General features: G+C 23.7%; 1 protein-coding gene across 2 annotated transcripts; it reads left to right on the top strand.

Annotated features, from left to right (window-relative positions):
* Positions 1 to 5,722: 5,722 nt before the first annotated feature.
* Positions 5,723 to 12,186, top strand: LOC126898753 (abhydrolase domain-containing protein 2). Of its 2 annotated transcripts, none has more exons than XM_050673068.1 (8): positions 5,723 to 6,317; positions 6,507 to 6,673; positions 8,705 to 8,880; positions 8,973 to 9,140; positions 10,337 to 10,523; positions 10,879 to 11,073; positions 11,257 to 11,411; positions 11,497 to 12,186. In XM_050673068.1, exons 1-8 carry the CDS (start codon positions 6,216 to 6,218, stop codon positions 11,673 to 11,675), a joined length of 1,329 nt encoding a protein of 442 aa, XP_050529025.1. In that variant the 5' UTR covers positions 5,723 to 6,215; the 3' UTR covers positions 11,676 to 12,186. The 2 variants fall into 2 exon arrangements, with proteins under 2 accessions (XP_050529025.1, XP_050529026.1); XM_050673069.1 differs by having other exon boundaries at positions 6,198 to 6,317; positions 6,386 to 6,673; positions 11,497 to 12,185.
* The last annotated feature ends 11,332 nt before the right edge of the window (positions 12,187 to 23,518 follow it).

The following is a 23,518-nucleotide window of genomic DNA, read 5'->3' as shown; positions in this document are numbered from 1 at the left end:
ATCAACTTCGGTAGCTATTAACCATAATGAAGACCAATTAAAGTTTGCAATGCAACAATTTCGGTTAACTATAATGAAACAGGTTGATTTATTTTCTTAGTAAAAGAATTTATAAACTTCAAAGTCTTTTAGTCCCAAAGAAATTTATTTCTATTTTAATTTTGATTTTAATAACTCATAAACAAATTTTTCAAAAAAATCTCATTAACCTATACTCTAATAGGTTTTTATACTGTACTATTATAAAAAAGAGATATTCAGACACTTTGTGAAGTATCTTATTTAAAAGTGATCCCAAGAATTTATAGAGTATATTACATAAAAAAATGTATATACTATTACTCTAAAAGAAGCAAAAATATTTTTTTTACTTCTTGTGTAAAGATACATAGTATATTTAAAATGTTATTGCTTTCATTATTAGTCTTAACCCCTATCCTTCCGACTGGCCACGCTTTTGATCTTGTCAAACTAATTACACTATAAGTCTGTTTAAGTTTGAAAAATCTTAAGAGGCAATTCTTAATATTAAAGAGCAAAAACTACAAAAATTTTGTCTACATACTATCAATCGAAAAAAAATTGTTCTTATATTATGAGTTATGATTTATTTGATATTTTATTTTAAGATAATTATCAAATATTCGAAGAAAACTTGGGAAAAAAAAGTTAACCTATGATGAAAAAAAAATTAAACTTTTCTTTTTTGATCGTCAATTTATTAAAAATATTTAAATGGGATTCTGCAATAGTCTATGTAATCATCCTATTTTTGAACACCTTGTATATTATATCATTAAAATTATTTGAGATTATTAATTGATTATACATTTATTTTTATATTAATAACAATTATAAAAAACACAAAATAAAGAATAAAAATATTTTTAAATTATAAAATGTTTTAATAATTTAAATTTTAATATATAAAAATGTGTGTAATGAATCGATGAAAACAATCATTAAAAACTTAAAACTAATTATATTTTACGTTCAAAACAATTTTTTTAGATGGTATAAAATAAATCTTTATTAAATTAGTGTATTATTCATTAATGAATGAAAAAATGAATGATAACCACCATTATTGATTTCTAAATATGCCCTTGAAACAGATTATTATATTTTTTAACGTAGTAAAAATTATACAAATATGTACTGAAAAACTCAAAATACTCTTTAAATATTTCCTTAAAACTGATAAAATACCATCAGTCTTTCTAATTTATACTGTTTAACACATTTCAATACTTTTGTTTTTAATTTTTAAAATTCTCATCTACGGATGCTCAATTACATTTTTTTTATTCTGTATGAAACTCAATATACAAATATACAAAACAAATGTTTTAAAATTACCATTTGACCAAACATAAAAGATTCTCTAAAAATAATAAATTATATTAAAAAACAAAAATTTTAATTAAATAAAGAAAAGCTAAAATTTGGTCGCAGTTTCTTAAAATCATGAAATAAAACTTACCTTAAATAAACTCATCATTAAGGTCATAATACAATATTTACATGTTGTATCATATTTTTCTGATGAACAACCCGTTTTCCTTCGAAATTTGTTTTATAAAATTAAAAATTCATAATCAATAATTAAATAACAATACGAAATCTATAATTTATATAATCCATTTATATCAGTTTTTCCTCAGATACGAAAAAAATGCTCTTTGAATGTTACTGTTTAAAATTATTTTTAAAGATCCTCTCCTGAATAGTTATGATATATTAGTTGTTAGTTATAATAAATTATTTTAGAGATATGAAGCGTATACTATATTGTTTGACAGGTACGCCGTGTTTGATTTACAGCTGGAGCAGTTGAAGACTGACAAGATTGCAAGACCCTTTAAAAAATCGTTGAAAATCAATTATGACAGTTTAGAGTCAATCATGAAAAAACAGGTGGAACAATTGGGAAAAAACCAACTAACGGTTAAAATGGCTAAGGATAATTTAGATAAGCTGGAGAAGTTATTTAAATTGTTTGTAACTGGTCAAAAACACTGCATTGAATTTTATAAAGACAAAAGTATTGGTCCAACATTCTGGCCATTTTAATGTGTTTATGAAATCATAACGTTTCAGCAACAAAATAAGGAAAAAAATTGTACTCAATTCGTAATAACAGGATTTAAAAATTATAATATTATTGTTATTGTTAAAAAAATTAGTTTTATAAATTTAAAACAAAATCATAATACAACTTTAAATTAATTTTTACGTTCAAATTCAATAAATAACCCTCCGTGCAATAATTTGTACCTCAAACGTTTCTGGGCTGTTTAGTTGACACATACAACATTACAAATTACGTTCCATAAGAGTAAGAAAAACATCCCTGGGACCACATTTTTTCAGTAATGCTAACACTAATAAAACATAAATTGAACATCTCTTTGTAACTTATCTACAAAAATCAAACATGTTTCATTCACATTACAAAAATAACGTTTACGAACACATTACCAATGTAATGTTTAAAACTTGTAGAGATGTTTTACTAAAAACAGAAAAGGCTGCTAATAATTGTATATATATTCTTCAAAATTTACTTGTTTCATATTGATTATAAACAAAAAAAATGTAATTTATTAATAATGCCAATTTATTAATTTAAATGGATTTAAAGATAAAATTATTATTTAAAAAAAAATAACAGACATAGCAAAATTATATTATATTATACGTATAAAATAATATTTTATTAAAAAAAAATAATTAAAATAAGAACAATCTTGAGATACAGAATGGCATAATGTTGAGATGAAGCAAAATTATTTTATGTTCAATAAAATAACATTTAAATTGAATATCAGTTTAATAAATACAATTTAATTCAGACATTTTGGTAGCGTCAACAATATAAACAAGATAAATGCGTAGCAGTAAATTCAGAACGGTTAAGGAACTGTTTTACAGTTAAATAAAAAGGCTTATTTTGTGGTTGAACAATATGATGGACCATAACAAGAGTATTACTTGTAAGTATTATATATATATTTTTCTTTAAAAGTATTTGTTAGTTCAAAAGTAATTTTTTCAAAAATATTATCAATTATTTTAAAGAGGTGTAAAGATTTTTTCGGCATTACTTCATTACTGAAGTAATGTTGTTGTTGTTTATATAGTCAAGGAGAAAGTATATCATAAAGGATATTGTTAATAGTTTTCATAACGGAAATAACTAAAATTATCTAATGGACCATAAATAAAAACATACCTAGGTAAATTAATTAAACTATGAACATTATAAGATATCAAATGTGACCATATAAAGTTCTGTAATCAATAACAAACGTTTAACCCACTTGAACTTAAATATATTGTATTTGATTGTGGTAGTACTATTTTAAGTCTTTATTCCAAAATTCTAATTTCTGTATTTTACAATGTCTTTATTAAAAAAAATGATTCGTATACTAATCATATTTTATTTTTATACGAAGGGTCATAATAAAAAACAGGACGATTTTTTTGTTTTTTTTTCTTGATAAAAGTATTTTACTAAAGACAGCCACATACAACTAATAGCAATTTTAGTGAGTTTATCGACTAAATCACAAGATATATATTTTTTTCAAATTTAGTAGGTTAACGTCCAGTAGCCCTTTTGGAGGTTGGATACAGGGAATTTCACAATTACAAATAGACATAAATAGATAAAGAGAAGAACTCATTTTTACTCTATATATTAAAAAAATTATAATAAAAAATATTAAATATATTAAAAAACTAAATTTTTTTAAAAATTATTCAACTAAAAATCCTTCCCAAAAAAAATTATAATAAATGCGTATAGTAAGTTTATTATAAATGAATGACTATTATATGATTTTATATTATTAACTTGTTTGTACATGTATTTATGAACGAATTTTTTTCCAGAATGGATTTTTTTCAACTATTTATGTTATCTAGATAACCTTATTGTCCTCTCAAATATAAACAAGTATATGAGAATTCTTATTATTTACATGTCTTGTTTAGTATGAATTACTTTAAAAGTATGTGTTTACTTTGAAATATTTAATATTTTTGAAAGCAGAATATTATTCTCATGTTATCAAATATGTTAGTCATTAACTGTTTTTCATTTGGTAATCTTGAATTTATGCACATGCACATAACATGTCCGCAGTCATATTTTCTTACTTACTACCCATCCATACCTTCGTTAAAAAGTGAAATCCCAACGATATTTTTGCTTTGGATTATTTGACATTAAAATCAAAAATCTCAAAGTTCTGTAAATAGGTCCCTTTTTTTCATTTTTCTACAACTTTTTCAAAATACATTGATCATAATGAAATTAGGATTTACTCAATTTAGTCGGTAAAGTTCGTTTCACATCTTTGTACATTTTTTTTTTTAAGAAAACTTTTAAATAATGTTTATTTTTATTAAAAGTTAATTTTAATATAGTTGACTTTTATATAAAGTTTATTTATAAAGAATTGTTTTAATAATCAGATAACTTAAGTGACTTAAATAAAATTAAGTATTCAGCTAATTACGAGTGAATAGCTATTTATGCCTTTATGTCATTAATTGTTTTATTCTTTGTATTTATCAACGAGTTTTCTTTTAAAATTAATGTTTTTAAGAATAAAGTTGAATTCCTCACTTTTTCTTTTTGTTTCCACTTCTCGTTCGTCAAATTCTCCTATTTCTTATATGTTTTTATTTTTAAAATTAAATCTGTTCTCCAAAACTCAATCAACAAATTTACTATTAGCTTTATTGTGAGCTCCTATGCAGTTGTACATAATGTTGCATTATATAATTATTATTATTAAAATATTACACTTGTTAAAAATATCTACCAACAATAAATTTGAAGCGTAATATAACTGGTTTTTCAAAATTATATGATTGCTATCATTTCTCAAACTAGTGGTTCAACTATTTTTTTTTTGGTCTTTGGAACTTGAATAACCTAAATTTTAAAATATTTTTTACAAAAATTAACTAAATTTTTATCTTATAAATATGTTATTTATAATTAGATTTCATTTTATGTTTGAGAAAGATAACAATAATGGTATCTTATTAAGTATAATTTGTTTATATATAAATAGTAATTTAGGGAACTTTTCTTTCCTAATTTTATATTGCATTTATGACAGACAGCAAATGGTTTGTGACAGTTTGTGAAATATCAAAACTTTTTGGAACACTCATAATTTATTAAGTAGTTCTTAAATAACACATTGAAAAGTACCCGTAGATGTGTGTGTCTAGTACCTAATGGTTAATTGAGTGTACCAATAAAACTGTAACTTTATAATATTGAATTAAAAATTGTAATATATAGCGTTTCACCCTAATGATATCAAGTTCCAAATATGTATTAATTTTATATGTGATTGAATAACTTGTATGAAAAATTATTCAATATTAGATAATAAATATTGGATAATCAAAATTGACTCCTTGTGGCAAATATTATTTAAAACAAATTACTAGAAATAAATCTGGATCTTCTTATCGCCTATCTACATTTTATACAGTTTATCCTTATTTAAAATTTATATTTTTAGTTAATCTTTTTAAAATTAAAAGTAGGTTGGTGCCACTGTTACATTACTATTTTTTGTTTTTATCATTTTCCCAACAAACAATTATTACATTTTTTTAAATAAAAATCTCGTCGACATCTGGTGGCGTAACAGTTTTTCGTAGTTATGGTGGTTAATTTAGGTCACGGTAATTTGCCATAAACGCTAAAGATGTCCTAATACAATGATATAGGTGAAGTGGATGCTGGGCGTTGTGCTGAAGGTTGACATAATAGGAGGGGACTACTGATAAAATTGTCGGCGCCCGCTTATATCAGACCTTATGGTGGTTAATGAAACATTGTTATATTAGTCACCTAATATCAAATTGGCACGTTATTCGACAATCTTGAGTTCATCGGCGGAGTGGCCTAGAAACTGAGTTGTGAATAAACTGATAATGTATTTTCATGATATAGCGATAACATTCTTCTGATACATAATTAAAAAAAATCTCTTTTAAAGCTACTGTTTAATTTAAGTTTGTCTACGCCTATATCGCCAGTATTTATTTGTACGTCTACATAATTTAAGTAATGATTGACTACAAATGTGTGGTGCCATATCTTAAAAACGTCCAAATTTGAGTTCGTAAATTATATTTGTTTTATAAAGACACAAATAAAGATGTTCTGATATTTTATGTTATGTATATATCATCATTCATTATCCAATAACACAAGAAAACGGCTTAAAAGCAATTTACTTCTACTTCGTTATTACTGTAATTCTATTACTGATAAAGTAAGTGTTTCATTTATAATTAATTATATTATACCGGTAAGATAGTAATATAAATTTCTGATTTTCAGAGATTTAGTTCCTTAACATAAAATTTATCAAACTTTTTCATTACATTGATAAATTTATGTCAAGAAACAGATTATAATTGATATAAAACTTAACAACTTAAAAGAACAGAAAAAATTTTAGCAAAATCAAAATATGTCTGTTGCTGTTCTAACTGCTGTTGCAGTTGTTTTAATACTTATATTTCGCATGTTAAATGCTTCCAGTCAACCTCAAAAACCAGTGTTTCATTGTAAAGATAAGTTATTTTTAAATAAACTTCTGAAGTGGGCGCCACATCTTGATGAACCGTAAGTCAAAAGATTCATTTATCTAATATTATCTGAGTTTTGTATACTAAAATATTTTTAATATTTAAAAATAATTATAATACAGTAAACCCTTTTCATGTTACAACTTTGAGTTTTTCTATATTATGAACTACCTTAAAATCCCTTAGAACACTAAATAGTATTTAACTTTTAAAATATCCATGTTAAATTATTATTATTGAACTCAAATATATAAATATTAGCGTAACATGAATTAAAAAAGTGAAAAAAAAGTCATTGTAGTTTTAATACAATAAAAATGGTATTAAAACACTAAAAAATTTTGTCGTAACTTGTAATGAAATGAAAGATAATGCTTAGTATGCATTATAATAATTCAGTAGACAGGATTTGATTTAGAGAAAATTAATTAAAAAAAATATATTAATATAGACACTTTAATTAAATTTTAGATATTTAATTATGTACACAAAAAGAACAAATAAATAATCGTGTTGATTACTTTAGTTGTTAAACGAAATAATTATAATAATAGTTGATCAAATTTTTTCATTAAATTTGAATAAATTTATAATTTCTTAAATGTTTTTTTGTTATCTTTGAAAACATCTGAATTTACTGTATTTAGTTAAAAATATTTAGATATTTAATATTCTATCTTAACAATTTTTTGTTTTACAACAGTAGTTTTTGTCTTTTATTATTTATTTTGCTATTTTCTAATAAATTGAATTAATCAGTATAATACAAAAATAATTGTTGGATGATAGCATTTATATTATTAGTTTAATATGCAAAACTAATAACATCAGTATTTAATATTTCTTAAAATTGAATTTTAATATTGTTAAATAATCAATGATGTAAAACTTAAAAAATATTTAACATCATACTTAAATGTAGTTAAAAAAATTAATTATGAAATAAATAAAACTGTTTAACCTTTGAAACATAACTATTACTATATATTTTATTCTTCTCAAAATTTAAAACATGAAGACATTATTTCTAAAGTTATTAATCTAAATCTAATTAACCCACATATAATATTGCTACAATAATGTTAATATATTTGTAATTAAATAATTGGTTAATAATTACGTGCACATTTTATTGAATTATTAAATAACTAGAATTTTATTTTATATTTTAATCCTATTAGTTTTCATTAATCAGACAAAATTTATATTTTATTAAATAACAGTTATTTTTTCTAGTTAAATTTTAATGAGGTCATAATTTAAATATAGATTAAAAAAAGATATTATATTATCAGTGAGTCATCATATTTCTAGAACTTAATAAAAGTGTTCATAGTTCAAAGTAATGTTCATTTTGGTAAAAACATTTGATGTATGTTAGTTATCAAGTTAAATCATTAAATTTTATTATATAAGAAATAGAATAAATAGATATTTATTATGAATGTATTTATAATTAATAAATTTTCCTTTGATTAACATAAATTGAATTAAATATATTTGAGCTGTCATAAAAAAAGTTAATATTTTTATTAAAGAGATTTTGGATTAATATATGTATTTTTTAAAATTATATAAAAGTGAAATATTAATATATATTATGTATACATTTTATATTTATTGAGCTAAATATCAATGAATAATAATACGCTAGTAGCTGAAACTCCAGAAATAAAAGTACATAAAATTAGGAATGAAAGTGACATGCATTTTAAATTATTTCAATATTTGACTTTATTTTGGCACAATTTAAATTATGCAAAAATAGAATCACCTTTGCATATTTGCTATCCTTATCAAATATTTTTAATTATAGGAGTATATTAGACATCTTTTATACAAGATTTTACTTAGGTTTTGTTATTGCAATTATTTTTGCATTTTTTAATAATTGGTGTTTGTCTTTATTTAATGGGGATGGGTGATATGAATTAAAATCTTAAGAAATTTATTTTTAAGGAGTATTAAAAATACTCATTAAAGTAGAGTGCTTTCTAGTACTCACTAGAAATGTTAAACTTTTTTCTAGATTAATTTTTATTAAGGATATTAAAAAATAATTTTTCAGATATGTACCTACTAGATTATGGGGATTTAGTGGACATGTCCAAACAATCTTATATAGTGTGTTTGGAAGAGTCAGATGTCCTTGTCCTAAGGGTGATAGAAGATTTATATTATTAGATGATGGAACTACCCTTACATATGATTTATTTAAACCAACTATCTGTGATCCAAATCTAGGTTAGTTGATTCAAATTTATAATAGTTTTAGCCTATACATATTGAATTATTTTTCTGTTTTTTTTTTTAATTATCAATAATAATGTTTTTAGATGATATGACTGTAGTTATAGTGCCAGGAATTTGTAATTCTTCAGAAAGTGATTATATTAGAACTTTTGTAAATTATACTCAAGATCAAGGTTATCGATGCGCTGTGCTTAATCATGTTGGTGCTCTACATAATGTACCAGTGACATCTTCTAGAATATTTACTTATGGTATTTATTTTTATTAAATTATATTTTAAATTTTTGCTTAGTAAATAATAATTGTTTATTGTAAATTATAAAATTTAATTAAAAAAAGGTTTATTTAAAACTTAATTAGTTACATTAAATTCAATAACTACATAGCATGACAATTAACAAAAACATTTTTATTGTTGACAATTTTTATTTGAAAACCCTATAGAATTTTGATGCTTATTTTGAATCTAGCTTCAGATCTTTTATATCACATATAGTCTTTGAGATATTTACTAATTATTAGTTGAGCGATAACTACAGAATAAAATTATAAAAATATTTTTTAATTTCTTACAATAATTTTATGTTGTTTAATAAAAGTTTTTAAAAATATTATTATAACTCCAATCAAGTTAAACTGAATTTTTGAACCATTAAGTTCAGTTTAGTATAACTTTTTTTTTTATTTAGCTTACAATTATGAAACTAACCAGCAATTAGATATATTATAAGTCTTTAAAAAATATTAACTCTGTGCATTTTGAATATATATAAAGTATAAAAATTGCTTCAACGAAACTTTAAAAATTTTGAATGGAAATATGGCATTTTTTATTCTTTAATGACCAATTACTTAAAGAATACAAAAAGTTAGAATATTTTTCTTTTTAGTTTATAACAGGTAGATATTTTGACGATATTCAAAAATTGTAAATAAAAAATGTTTCAATATATCATATTCAATCAAAAACCAATTATTATTTTTGTCTTCTTATTTATTTTAACATATTTTTGAAATTATGAAATTTTATCAAAAATAATTTTGAATATTGCTTAAATGCTAAAAAATATCAATAAGTAAAATAATAAATGCTATCATCTCTTTCAATGAAGGACATAAAATTAAGTAATTTGGAAACTCATTTATAATAGGTTTTCATTGCAATTAATTATTCTTTATTATTGGTAGATTCCAAAATATTAGACTTAAATTATCTTAATAATGCATACAAAACATAAGCTTAATATTTAATTTTCATAGTACATTTTTATATTTAATGTTATTATAAAATTTTACCTTTGACCTAAGGCTGAAAGGATAATTGTTATGTTATTTTATTTTAATTTTAATTTTGTTTTTTCTAGTATTTAAATGTATAAATTACTTAAAAACCATTATAAAAAAATGTGACAGCTAATTTTTTTTTTTTTTTTTTTGTTATTTTCAGGACATACTGAAGATTTACATGTTATGTTGTGTAATTTATCTGAACTTTATCCTAAAACAAAAATAATTATTATTGGATATAGTATGGGAGGAAATTTAGTCACTAAATATCTTGGAGAAACTTATACAAAAAGACCAGATTGTATAGTAGCTGGAGTTTCAATATGTCAACCTTATGATGCATTGAAGTAATTTTATTTTTTTTTGTATCCATTTATACAATTCAAAAACAAAATAAAATAACTATAAAGTTCCATTCATATACTTTGTCGAACTTAAATTTGTTTTTTTGACTAATGATTTGAAATAATTCCTGCTGCAAACATCATTTTGAATTATATTGTATATTTATATTGGATATTTATGAATATTTTATTTTGAGTTTTTTATAATACATGATTTGGACCTTTTTTGTTTATAGTAGTGTCAGCACTAGGTTTAGTTCAAAACCCTGTACAATTAATTAATTATTAATTAACTTTTTTTAAATAGCACTATAATATAAAATTTTTTTTAATATTCTCATATGATTTCTTTTTCCAGAGCTACTGGAGTTCTTCTACATTGGCAAAACTTCAGAAGACTTTACTTGTATGCCTTAACAGAAGCTACAAAAGCCTTAATTTTAAAACATAGGCATAAACTTTTGTCAGATGATATAAAAGAACGATTTTCCTTAAATGAAAAGGATATTATTTCAGCAGCTACTCTTCCTGAACTGGATGATGCTTATACAAGGTAAATTATTAAATTATAGAAGGTACATTTTATACAAAAGAGTAATTAATTTTATATGAATAAAGCAAAAATAAATAACAGCGAAATAAGTAAAATTATCATTAAAATAACACATGATTTATTTTTATTTCCATTAAAGCTTTTTCCTGTGAAAAAAAATTATTATCTTTTTTTATTTTACAGAAAAGTAAATAATTTCAAAAACCTTCATGAATTTTATGAATGGTCTAGTTGTATGTACTATATAAATAATGTTACCACTCCAATGGTATTCATCAACACTAAAGATGATCCTTTAGTACCAGAAGATTTATTAATTCCAGTTCAAAATTATGCAAGTATGTTTCATGTTGTAATTTATTTTTAGTATACTATTTCCAAATTTGAAAAAATCATATGAAATAATATTTTTAAATATTTTAGAATCTAAAGATAATTTTTTGTACATGGAGTTAGCTCATGGAGGACATCTTGGATTCTTTGAAGGAGGGTTTCTGTATCCTAACCCTATAGCATGGTTAGACAGAACTCTGGTTTCCATTATCCCAGCTCTTAAAGAATATCACACTGATGACTTGAAAAAGGCTTCAACTATTTATTAATAATTTATTTTTTCTTATAAAAAAATACCATTAAAGAGACACAAAACACTAATTGTCTGATAATACATTCTTCACTTTAGTAAAATAGTTCTTTCACTACTTTAAGAATCTTTAGATCATTTTGTTTTGAAAGTTCATTTTCAAACAATTTCTATAATGATTTAATTATATTATTTATTTAAGTATAATTTCTTTTAAATCAATGTATAAATTTGACTAGAGCTACTTTGAAAAAGTATGAATTTTATAATATCAGTTCCTTTGTTATGTTAAAATTAAGTACCAGATTAAATTCACTTTATTTTTGATACATTCATATTATGTTTTTACGGTATCATTACTTTTATTTTAATGGAGAACATATAACATCCTAACATTTAATATTCATATATTATACTTTATTTTTGAGAATTTCAAAAATAATTATTATTTTGTTTAATATTAATATAAAAGCATTAAAAATTTTTACCTAATTAAGTCAATTTTATTGATTATATAAGTATTTAAACCATTAGAGCTTAAACAAATATTTTTGAAATATAATCGGTGTACTGGATAAAAATATAATTAAAAAAAATTACTTTTAAATATACATATATACTTTTTTTTTTTATCAGAAATTTTTCATATTAATTTATTTATATTTTTTGTACATTTTCAAATTGTTTATGATACAAGATTTTTATATAGGGTTTTAAATTTTATACAGAATAATTACTACTGTGACTGCTTTTTTAAAACTATATATATGTATATACTTTATTTTATCATTTTTATAATTATAAAAATTATTTTTAATCCATCCATTTTATTTGTATAATTTTTTACTTTAAATAGAAAATTTATTTATTTATTTTGAATTTTATTTAAATTATTAAAAGCATTCCAGTACACTCAAAATTTAAACTATGTTCCTATGGATGATTCATCACATTTTATTGTTTTGGTGATTATTTTAATTTATATGTTAATTTCAAAATATTTATATTTGAAATTTCCACTCTTATTAATTTAGATTGTAACAAGTATGATGTAGTTTTAATATTAACTTAATATTATAATTTTATTTAATGCTTTTGGCTACTATATTTTTTATTATTTTACTTATAAATTTTGAGTTTTCCTAGATTTTTAATATTACTAGTAATTACTTATTACATATGCAGAATCATAAATCTTAAATTAATTAGGTGTCATAAATGTGATTTATGATTATGCTATTTACTGATATTAATTGATATTATATATGTGTATAAAGATATAATACAAAATTGTATTGCATTCAAATTTAGAAATAATGTAATGCATGCTTTTATATATTATTATTTATTGATATAAACATTTTATAATTTTAGTATTGTTTAAAATTATAACTTTAATTTTTTATAATAATATTATGTTACTATCTTGTGGTATTACAACATTTTATTAACACCATATATTTATTTATTGTTGTTATTTTGCATCTTAAGATATATTTAAAATGCTTTTTGTTTTTTAACATTAACCAAGCACTGAGTTAAAGTGTATGTCAAGTCAACTCTGTTAAATTATTACAATCATAATGCAGTAGTCTTTAAATATTTTTGTACAATACAAGACAAATATTATTTGTGTGTATTGTTTAAATAATTATTATTTTGTAAAAAAATAAAATGTTAAAAAAAATCCTGTTTTTATTTAAAGATAATTTTTTAAAATAAATTCATTATTATAATACAGCTTTTGTAATTGCCAATTTAAAATAAAATTATTGTGCAATAAAAGTTTTCTTTTTTGAAGCTCTTATTTGTTTAAACTTAATTAAGTCTTATTTAGTTTATAAATGTTGATATTAATGTATTTCAAAATATTAATTACTTCAAGTCTTTTTATATGACTTGGTTTGACAGATTCAGCTTATGAATAATTTTATTTATACAATCTATAAATATAAACTAATAATATTATATTTGATTCATATAAAAATCAAATGCACCATTCTTGTTACTAAAAAGAATTCATTGCATATTAATTATTGACTGTATCAAAATGTTCATAGTGAGGAAAGGTAACTCAAAATTAAAAAAAGCCTAAAATTCACTGCCCTAATTTTTATGTCACTCAATTGATACATGTTTGTAGATTTAATGTAGTAATTAATAATGATTGTAATAAATAAGTACTTAACTAAACGTTCATTTTTTTACGAGAAGTCAATACAATTTTTTAGCTTCGATGCGAAGCTGAGAAGGTATTGGTTTTACTAAGATGTGTTTTTTTTTTTTTTGTGTCTGTTACCACTTTTTCTCAGCTCTCACCGAACCAATTTCTTTCAATGATACGTCAAAAGATCACAAATTGTATCTAGTCGAAGACATTACCCTCAAAAATTGAAAAAAATTCCCTCGTTCCCCGTAAATGGGGGAAACCTCCAAAAAAATTACAAATTTAAAAATCGCTAATTTTCGAAATTTTTTCAATTTTTTTTCTTAAAACTGCCATAACTTTTTCAAAAATAAACATATCAATATAATTCTTTTTTATATAGATGCATAATATCATTACCTTTTATTTGGTATATTTTTTTCATAAATTTAACCCTTAACCTGCCCACAAGGGAGGAATTAAAATGACAACTTTTTCAACTTAACTTTTGAAAATGTTCCGGAAGGTCTGACACTTTTATATATATCATAAATTAAAGCTAATGTAATATACTTTATCGTGAAAAAAAAAAATTTCGGACTTTATTTTATCTTCAGGGTGAAAATGGCTACCAAATGCTATTTTTGTGTGAAAATTTTCGATTTTGTATTTTACATTTTTAACTTTATTATGCTATAACTTTTTGAAAAATGTATGGATCAGTACAATTTTTTTTATGAGAAGTAGTATTTTTTAATAATCCCTTTTTCATTTGACATACTTTATCTTAATCAGGATATTAATAAGGAACTAGTAGTTTATGAAGCTTTTGGAATAATCCACCAATTTTTTAAAATTAAACACTATCTAAAGATTTGCATCGAAGCGTTTTTTTTTGATAGTGATTTTAATCACTGTCAGATATCATTATACTTGATCCAACTATTCCACGTCACCACTGTGCCGCAACCCCCCTGTGCTGGGTTTTTAATTTTCAAACCGAAAATAATTTGTTTTTTATTATAACAAAGTTTTTGTAAAAACTCTATTTAATAATATAGTATGTACTGACATACTATATTATAACTCTATATTGAAGCAATCGTGTTATTTATAGAACACGCTACATATATTTTAGCTTAGATGCGAAGCTGAGAAGGTATTAGTTTTACTATGATGTGTTTTTTTTTTCTGTCTGTTACCACTTTTTTTCAGCTCTCACCGAACCGATTTCTTTCAATAATACGTCAAAAGATCACAAATCGTATCTAGTCGAAGACATTACCCTCAAAAATTGAAAAAAATTCCCTAGTTCCCCCGTAAATGGGGGAAACCTCCGAAATAATTACAAATTTAAAAATGGCTAATTTTTTCTATTTTTTTTACTAAAAACTGCCGTAACTTTTTAAAAAATAAACATATCAATATAATTCTTTTTTTTATAGATGCATGATGTCATTACCTATCATTTGGTATATTTTTTTTTGTAAATCTGACTTTTTACCTGACCACAGGGAGGGATTTAAAATGACAACTTTTTTACAAAAAATTAATTTTTTCAACTTAACTTTTGAAAGTGTTCCGGAAGGTCTGACACTTTTCTATATATATTAAATTAAAGCTAATGCAATATACTTTATTATGGCAAAAAAAAATTTCGTACTTTATTTTGTCTTCAGGGTGAAATTGGCTACCAAATGCTATTATTGTGTGAAAATTCTCGATTTTATTTTTAACTTTATAATGCTATAACTTATTGAAAAGTGTATGGATCAACATAATTTTTTTATGAGAAATAATATTTTTTAATAATCCCTCTTTCATTCGATATACTTTATCTGAATCAGGATATTAATAACGAACTAGACTAACGAACTACAATAATGTAGCTTTTAGAATAATCCACCAATTTTTTAAAATGAAACACTATTTAAAGATTTGCGTGGAAGCGTTTATTTTTTATAGTGATTTTAATCACTGTCAGATATCATTATACTTGATCCACCTATGCCACGTCACCACTGTGCCACGACCCCCCTGTGCTGGGTTTTTTATTTTTAATTTTAACGATTGCTTAAAACATGGTTAAGGTCCAAAATTAGTGAAGATAGATTAACAGGTCTTGCTTTGTTGTATATTCACAAAAATTAATATTCATAATAATATCAAAAATATCATTGATAGATTTGCTAATGACAAAAAAAGAAAATTAGATTTTATTCTTTAATTATTTTAATAGTATTTGTTACAAACTTAGGTGTTAAGTTATAATATTGTAAGAAATGTATATTTTGTTTTTATTTGATAAATAGCTTTTAATTTCAAATAAAGTTCTTCATATGCAATTAATTTTGATTAACGAGTTTATTTTTATATACCTATGTCCTCAAAGTCATCAAAAAACATATAATATAGTAATTAAAAAAAATATTATGCAGCAAACATTAAACGAATTTTTAAAAATAGAAATGCAATAATCATGTAATAAAAACATGTAATGTAATAAACACAAAATAATAAATGAGTTCTTAAAAGAAAAAATGTATCTTATGACGCCCCCCCTGGAATAAATTCTGGATCCGCCCCTGATACACGTTAATTGCATATTAAGATATAATGTAAGATTTTTTTTATGATTTTAACTTTTTCTTATTAGTTTTTCATTGAAATTTAATTAGATTTTTCTATTTTAATACTTTACTAAGAATCCTTAATAGGAATTTGACATAAATTGTGGTTTTACAATAAAAAACTAAACTGTTAGCCTTAAATATTTTTATTAATTATTTTAAACAGAAGGCAGTGGTAGATAAATTATTATGTAATTAGGAGGAGTTGAAAAATATTTATGTTAAAAATCATCATGTTACCTCAATACCATGGAGCTTTTATAATTGTATTTGTATGTCAAAATATAAAATAATAATAATAAAACGTATTATTATTATCCACTATTAGGTGTGCATAAATAGCTTTCTTCTTATTAAGTCCGTTTCAAATGTTTAATTATTTTAGAATATAATCCCATTAAATTTATCTAAATAATGACCAAGTAATAAAGTTTAATCACTCAGATTTGAATTTTTAATGTGTTTCATAATAATTATGCTCAATAACTTTTAAATAGAAATATTATTCAAAACATTTCCAAAATATTGTAGTGTTGAATGTAATTAATATACTATCTTGACATAAAAAATATATTTTTCTTTTTTAACCTCTATAGTAATATTAGAATATTTTAAAATACCTTTGCAGTACATTTGTACGAGATACTCAAAACAGTTGAATTACTTTGAAAAATAATTTCGTTAGATAAAGTAGAATAATGTGATAATAAATTTTTTTGAGAAGTTAATAACTGTTAGCTGATATGCGAAGCTGAGAAAACATTAATTTTATTCTGATGTGTTTTTTTTCGTGTCTGTCGACACTTCTCAGCTTTCACCGGATCGATTTATTTTAACGATATATTAAAAGCTTACAAATCGTATCTAACTGAAGACATTACTCTCAAAAATTAAAAAAAATTCTCTCGTTATCTAAAATCAAAAAAATATGTTAAGATAGAGAAATTTGGTCAAAATATTAAAATATTTTTCATTTAACATTAAGTATTAAAAAAGATACAATAGACAATAATTAATATAGTAAAGTTAAAAGAAATCTAATTTTATTACAAACTAAGAATTGTTATTAATACCTATTTATTTATAGTTACGCTGAAAAAATAATTATCTGGTATAATACAAATGTACCTAAAGCATAATAATAATAATAATAATTGGTCATCAGTTTATAATAAACGACTATATAATGTATTGTCTCCGAGTATTTTATTTTACACTTATAACAAAATGTAGAATTGTTTCTAAAACAGTATTTATTTCTAAATTCGTTACTTTTTCACTTGGTCTAATGCAAAACATCGCTGTACTATTAGATAGTTGACAATTTCTTCAAGACAATTCGTCGTTATGACACTGTGTAATCGTTGGGATCAGAGAATGTGTCAATAACCCAAAATTTTTTATCATAAAATTAAAAAAAAAAAAAATTATAAATACAACAAAAGAAAAACTACCATAGTGAGGACGTGATATTGTTGGAACGAGAATAGATGATATCTAATATTGATTAAAATCACTATCACGAAAAACGATTCAATCCAAAATTGTAGAAAGTGTTTAATTTTTATAAGGAATTGTTGATTTATTCTAAAAGCAACATCAACTAGTATTTCCTTATTCATATTCTGATTACTAGTTGTATAATTTATAAGTATAATACATGAATAAATACTCATTATAGTAATTCCATATTTTTTAAATATTTCTAACTTTTGAAACAATGGGTCAAAAGCTGTTGTTGACATGCAACGTGCTTTCCGNCATGAATAAATACTCATAGTAATTCCATATTTTTTAAATATTTCTAACTTTTGAAACAATGGGTCAAAAGCTGTTGTTGACATGCAACGTGCTTTCCGCTAGGGTCCTAACAGACTGTACCTAAATGGGGCCACACTGACCTTATATAATTTATAGACCACTAAAAGGACAGTTAGCGGTTTCGTGACCTATAGACTCTCAACCGACAACGATAATAAGCATTTATTTCTATTTAATATTATTTTAAATAAAAACTGACTGGATTTCTATAGATGTTAGTGGTGTCAAAGTTAGATGAACGACGGCGGCACAAGGTGTACACAAAATCCGATAGTAACAATAATAATAATTAAATTAAATGATCCTGTACAGAGTGTTTGGTTTATCATAAGCCACTCGATTACTCGTGAAATAAATACTATGTCGGAAAAATGATTTTTATTTTATTTTGGTTACGCATATTTCTTGATTTATTAGCTAGTAATTACTTTTTAGAATCATTCTATATAACTTGAAGGATGTCAACTTAATTATTTTAAATGGCAATTATACATATTTAATTTACTAATAACAAAAAAAAAATTAACAAAATTACTGGTCGATAACAACTTTAGGACTAGTACTTCGGAAGATATCCATATTTTTTTACCTAGACCGGGAGAAGACTAATGATAAAAATAGCAGCACTACTTTTCATTTCTAGTCCTAACTTTAAATTGTTAATAACTTCTGAATTTTTGGCCATTTGCTTAATTAGATTATTTCTTATTTTATAAGCTAATGAAATGTGTATGTATATAAGATATATACATTTAAAATATTAAGTTGGCACCCTTTTAAGTTATAAGGAAAAAGTAATTATTAGCTAATAAATCAACAATTATGCGTAACTAAAAGAAATCAAAGATCATCTTCTCAATATTTTATTTATTTTACAATCAATCCAGTGGTTTATAATCAACCAATTGCCTTGTATACAACAACCTTATAAATGTTTATAATTTCTCCGTAAAAATTACAATACGAAATTATTAAATATTAATTTCATAATAATTTTAATTACTATAAAAAGTATTTATTCGTGTATTATACTTACAAATCATAATACTTGTAAATAGGATATGAAAAATTGACTAAGAGTTGATGTTGCTTTTGCAGTAATTCAACAATTGCTTCTAAATATTTTTAAATATCAAAGATCACTTTTTAAATATGAAAAACTTTTTTATTTTATTAATCAAAAAATTATTTTCTATTTTTTATTCATTGATATATTTTTTTAATTCGAACGAGAAAAAAAAATTTCCAATACTATAATTAATAATGCTTCATATTTCAGTTGGATAAGTGCACCCAATACTCTCTTCGATGTAACCCAGCTAAGGTGTCTACCGAGACATTAGAGAATTAATTAAATAAAAGTAAACATAAGAATGTGTACCTAGATTGAATTCTTAATTAAAAAATTTTCAAATATTTCAAAGAAATTTTAACTTATTAATAAACTATTAAATACAAACCAAGCCGTAGATACATATAGACATCAATATAATAATCTAATGTAAATTATCTTACTTTTCTAACTGCCATCATAATTAATTATCATAGCAGTTATCGTTTAAATGTAAACGATACAATATCCTTGCGAGTTAAAAAAATACTATAGGTAGATAGTTGAGAAAATATATCGTATAATATTAGCTTCGATGCGAAGCTAAGAAGATATTAATTTTACTATGATGTGTTTTTTTATTTATTTTTTTTGTGTCTGTTACCACTTTTTCTCAGCTTTCACCGAACCGATTTCTTTCAACCATACGTTAAAAGATCACAAATTGTATCTAATCGAAGACATTACCCTCAAAAATTGAAAAAAATTTCCCTCCATCCCCGTAAATGGGGGAAATATCCAAAAAAATTGCAAATATAAAAATCACTTTATTTTTTTTTACTTAAAACTGCCATAACTTTTTCAAAAATTAATAAATCAATATCATTTTTTTCTATAGGTGCATGATGTGTTGACCTTTTATTTGGGATATTTTTTTTATAAATTTGACCCTTTACCTGCTCAAAGAGGGGGATTCAAAATGACAACTTAACATTTGAAAGTGTTCCGGAAAGTCTGACTTTATTTTGTCCTCGCGGTGAAAATTAACATCAAATTTAATAAAAATAATAAGATTTTTGTAAAAAAAAATTCTTTTTTATATTTTTAATTTTATAATGCTATAACTTTTTGAAAAATATATGGATCAATACAATTTTTGTATGATAAATACTATTTATATATCTCTTTCATTCAACATACTTTTTTTTTAAATAAAACGATTTATTTTTATATGTTTATATATTTATTCATATATTACACTTATAAAACATTAAACTTCTAATCAGGATATAAATAATAAATTAGGAAATCATGTAGCTTTTGGAATAATCCACCAATATTTTATAATTAAAAAACTATCTACAGATTTGCATCGAAGAGTTTTTTATGATAGTAATTTTAATTACTGTCAAATATCATTATACTTGACCCAAATATGCCACGTCCCCACTGTGCTGGGTTTTTTCTTCTATGGAAGTAATATTATACAGTCAATTGATGTAAACAACACGACGCCGGTAATTAGTACAACGATAACTACTACAATCACAGTAACATAATTATAAATTTGATTATCAAAAATATTTTTTTTGACTAAGAACTATGTTAATTTGATGATTTCGTATAAATAAAATACATTTAATAAATGTTAACTAAAATTAACATTTATATTATGTTCCAAAACTTGAAATGTTTGGTGAGTAATATCATCATCGTTACTTGATCATTTTTAACTAATAAATGGTAGTAATTTATAAGTATTATTTTGTCACAAATAAACACTATCGTTTAGTAATAGTAGTTTATTTTACCCTTGAAAACACTATTTTCTTGTTATTTAACCAGCTATTGATTTTTTTGAATCCATAACGGGTGACTTTTTTTTTTATAATTTCAGTTTCAGTGGGGCATGGATTAATTCAGTTTAATGAATGGGTGTTAGTTTTAAGTGCATTTTTTTACTTTTACAGTTAGAATTTAATTGTAGTTGGAGTCAATTTTGTTATATGTCGGGGTTTCTTTTGAATTTCGACATTTTATTTAATAAAAAATTAGACCATTAATTTCTTAAAATGTATTTTTTTGGTGATACTCATATACGTGTTAATAGTGACCAATAAGAGTACACCAATGAAATTCGATCAGATTTATATTACTATAATTTTCGAAACTCGCGTTTTCTAAATATCGACGTATATAAATAATAAAAATTTAGGCAGATCAATTTGAATTTTTCGAGTGATAATCAATAAAGTTATTTATGTTTCATATCTAACAGTTTATTTTTGGAGTTAATTGGAGTGAAAATAACATTCAAGTATATCCGACGGCATAACCAATTTCCCTGTGTACATGATGTCGGTGGTACGATATTTTTTGTTAAAGCATTGAAACCCAATACGTATTTGTGAACTCTCCCAACAGTGCGTGAAGTCCATATAAATAAAACATAATGTAATAATACGGTGTACGGCCTTACAAAACGNATTCAAGTATATCCGACGGCATAACCAATTTCCCTGTGTACATGATGTCGGTGGTACGATATGTTAAAGCATTGAAACCCAATACATATTTGTGAACTCTCCCAACAGTGCGTGAAGTCCATATAAATAAAACATAATGTAATAATACGGTGTACGGCCTTACAAAACGCACCTAATTGTCGGCCCTAACTACTACGCTGGTCGGACTCTATTTCGAAACTCATTAACGTCGGTATGGGTTTTATTCAGTGCATCACACTGCGTCGGGGTAACGACTAGGGGAGGTTTATCATGTCATAATACAACATGGGGACGTGTGTGTACGTGAAGGGTTACCTTAACGCGTCAGCCGAGAGCCATGTAACTCGACGGGCAGTCGTATTACAAAAAGAGTGTGTATTTATATCCGTCGTGAGCGCTTCTATAGTTCTCTACAATACCTCATAACGATTGTTCTCCCTCTTGAAGAAAAAATTAATAGTTTCCAACATGTCTGCCGACAGATATGTATTACCTGTCGGTATCAAATCAACCTTAGTCAAAGGACGTTATTCTTGTAAACGAAATAAAGGTAACTATTAAAATTTGTATGCTGTCGAACAGACATTACTATGATCACTCGATGATTTTTTACACCGTCTTAAATACTTCAGTTGTTATACATTTTTTTTTTTTTTTTTAAATAAAATGTTTTCGAAATATAGTAAATAATAATAATTATAAGGCTAAAAGTTGATCATATTCTAATATTACAAATCTCTCCTAAACAACCAACTATATTGACGACGTTAATAAAACATTTATTGTCATAAATTACGCATAATTGTCGCCTCATTACTCAATGGTATTAACCAGTGGATAAATAAATGTATCATTATTTATTCCATTTCCTTAAAAGTTGATTAATAGCGCGGTGTGCAATTGATGAAACACCATGTCAAATTCGGCAGCTGCTGTTCAATGGCTTCAAATGGTTTTCTTCAAATTAAAATTATTCATTTGTTATATTTAATTACTTTTTTAATATACAGAGCTGTCCGCTAACTGAACCTCGCGCAATGCCTTTAAAAGTATACAATAATTGATATTTTCCAAATTTTTTAAATGAAAACGTACACATTAATCTGTTATAAATATTTTTTATGTTCATCTTTATACGTTATTAAGAAGTCAACTTTAATTTTTCAAATAGCAACATTCATAATTAGCTTATAAAAATAAAAACAGAGTAGTCAATAACAACTTTTGGATCAATATTTCAAAAGTTATTAATAGTTTAATAACTAGGCGGGTGGAGTAGTTTGGTCGAAAAATGTCTAGTAATAAAAATACTGACACCCACTCCTCACTTCCAATCATAATTTAAACTGTTAATTACTTTTAAAACATTAATGAATAAGTACTTTTATACTAAGGCGGTAGCAGTAAAACGAGTCTGTTTATTTTTATTACTGGACGTTTAAAAACCGCACTATATGTTTCCATTTAAAAAAACTTAAGTTTATACTATTTTATAGGGGAGAAAAGACCATTTTTTTTTAATTATAGAGCATAGGATAGTCTTTACTTCTGATAAGAAAAATTTATAATATGTTTTATACTTTTAAAGATATTGTGTGAGGCACACAATATCTTAATACAGAATAATTCTGTTATCATGAATTATACAATTAACCAAAAAATGAAAATAGATTTATGAATGTTTCATTATATTTCTTTTATTGACAT

Source organism: Daktulosphaira vitifoliae, unplaced genomic scaffold, assembly GCF_025091365.1.
Source record: "Daktulosphaira vitifoliae isolate Bord-2020 unplaced genomic scaffold, ASM2509136v1 Scaffold_2, whole genome shotgun sequence".
Classification (NCBI taxonomy): Eukaryota; Metazoa; Arthropoda; class Insecta; order Hemiptera; family Phylloxeridae; genus Daktulosphaira; species Daktulosphaira vitifoliae.
The sequence above is the reverse complement of the archived record's forward strand: the minus strand, read 5'-3'. Positions and strand labels throughout refer to the sequence as shown.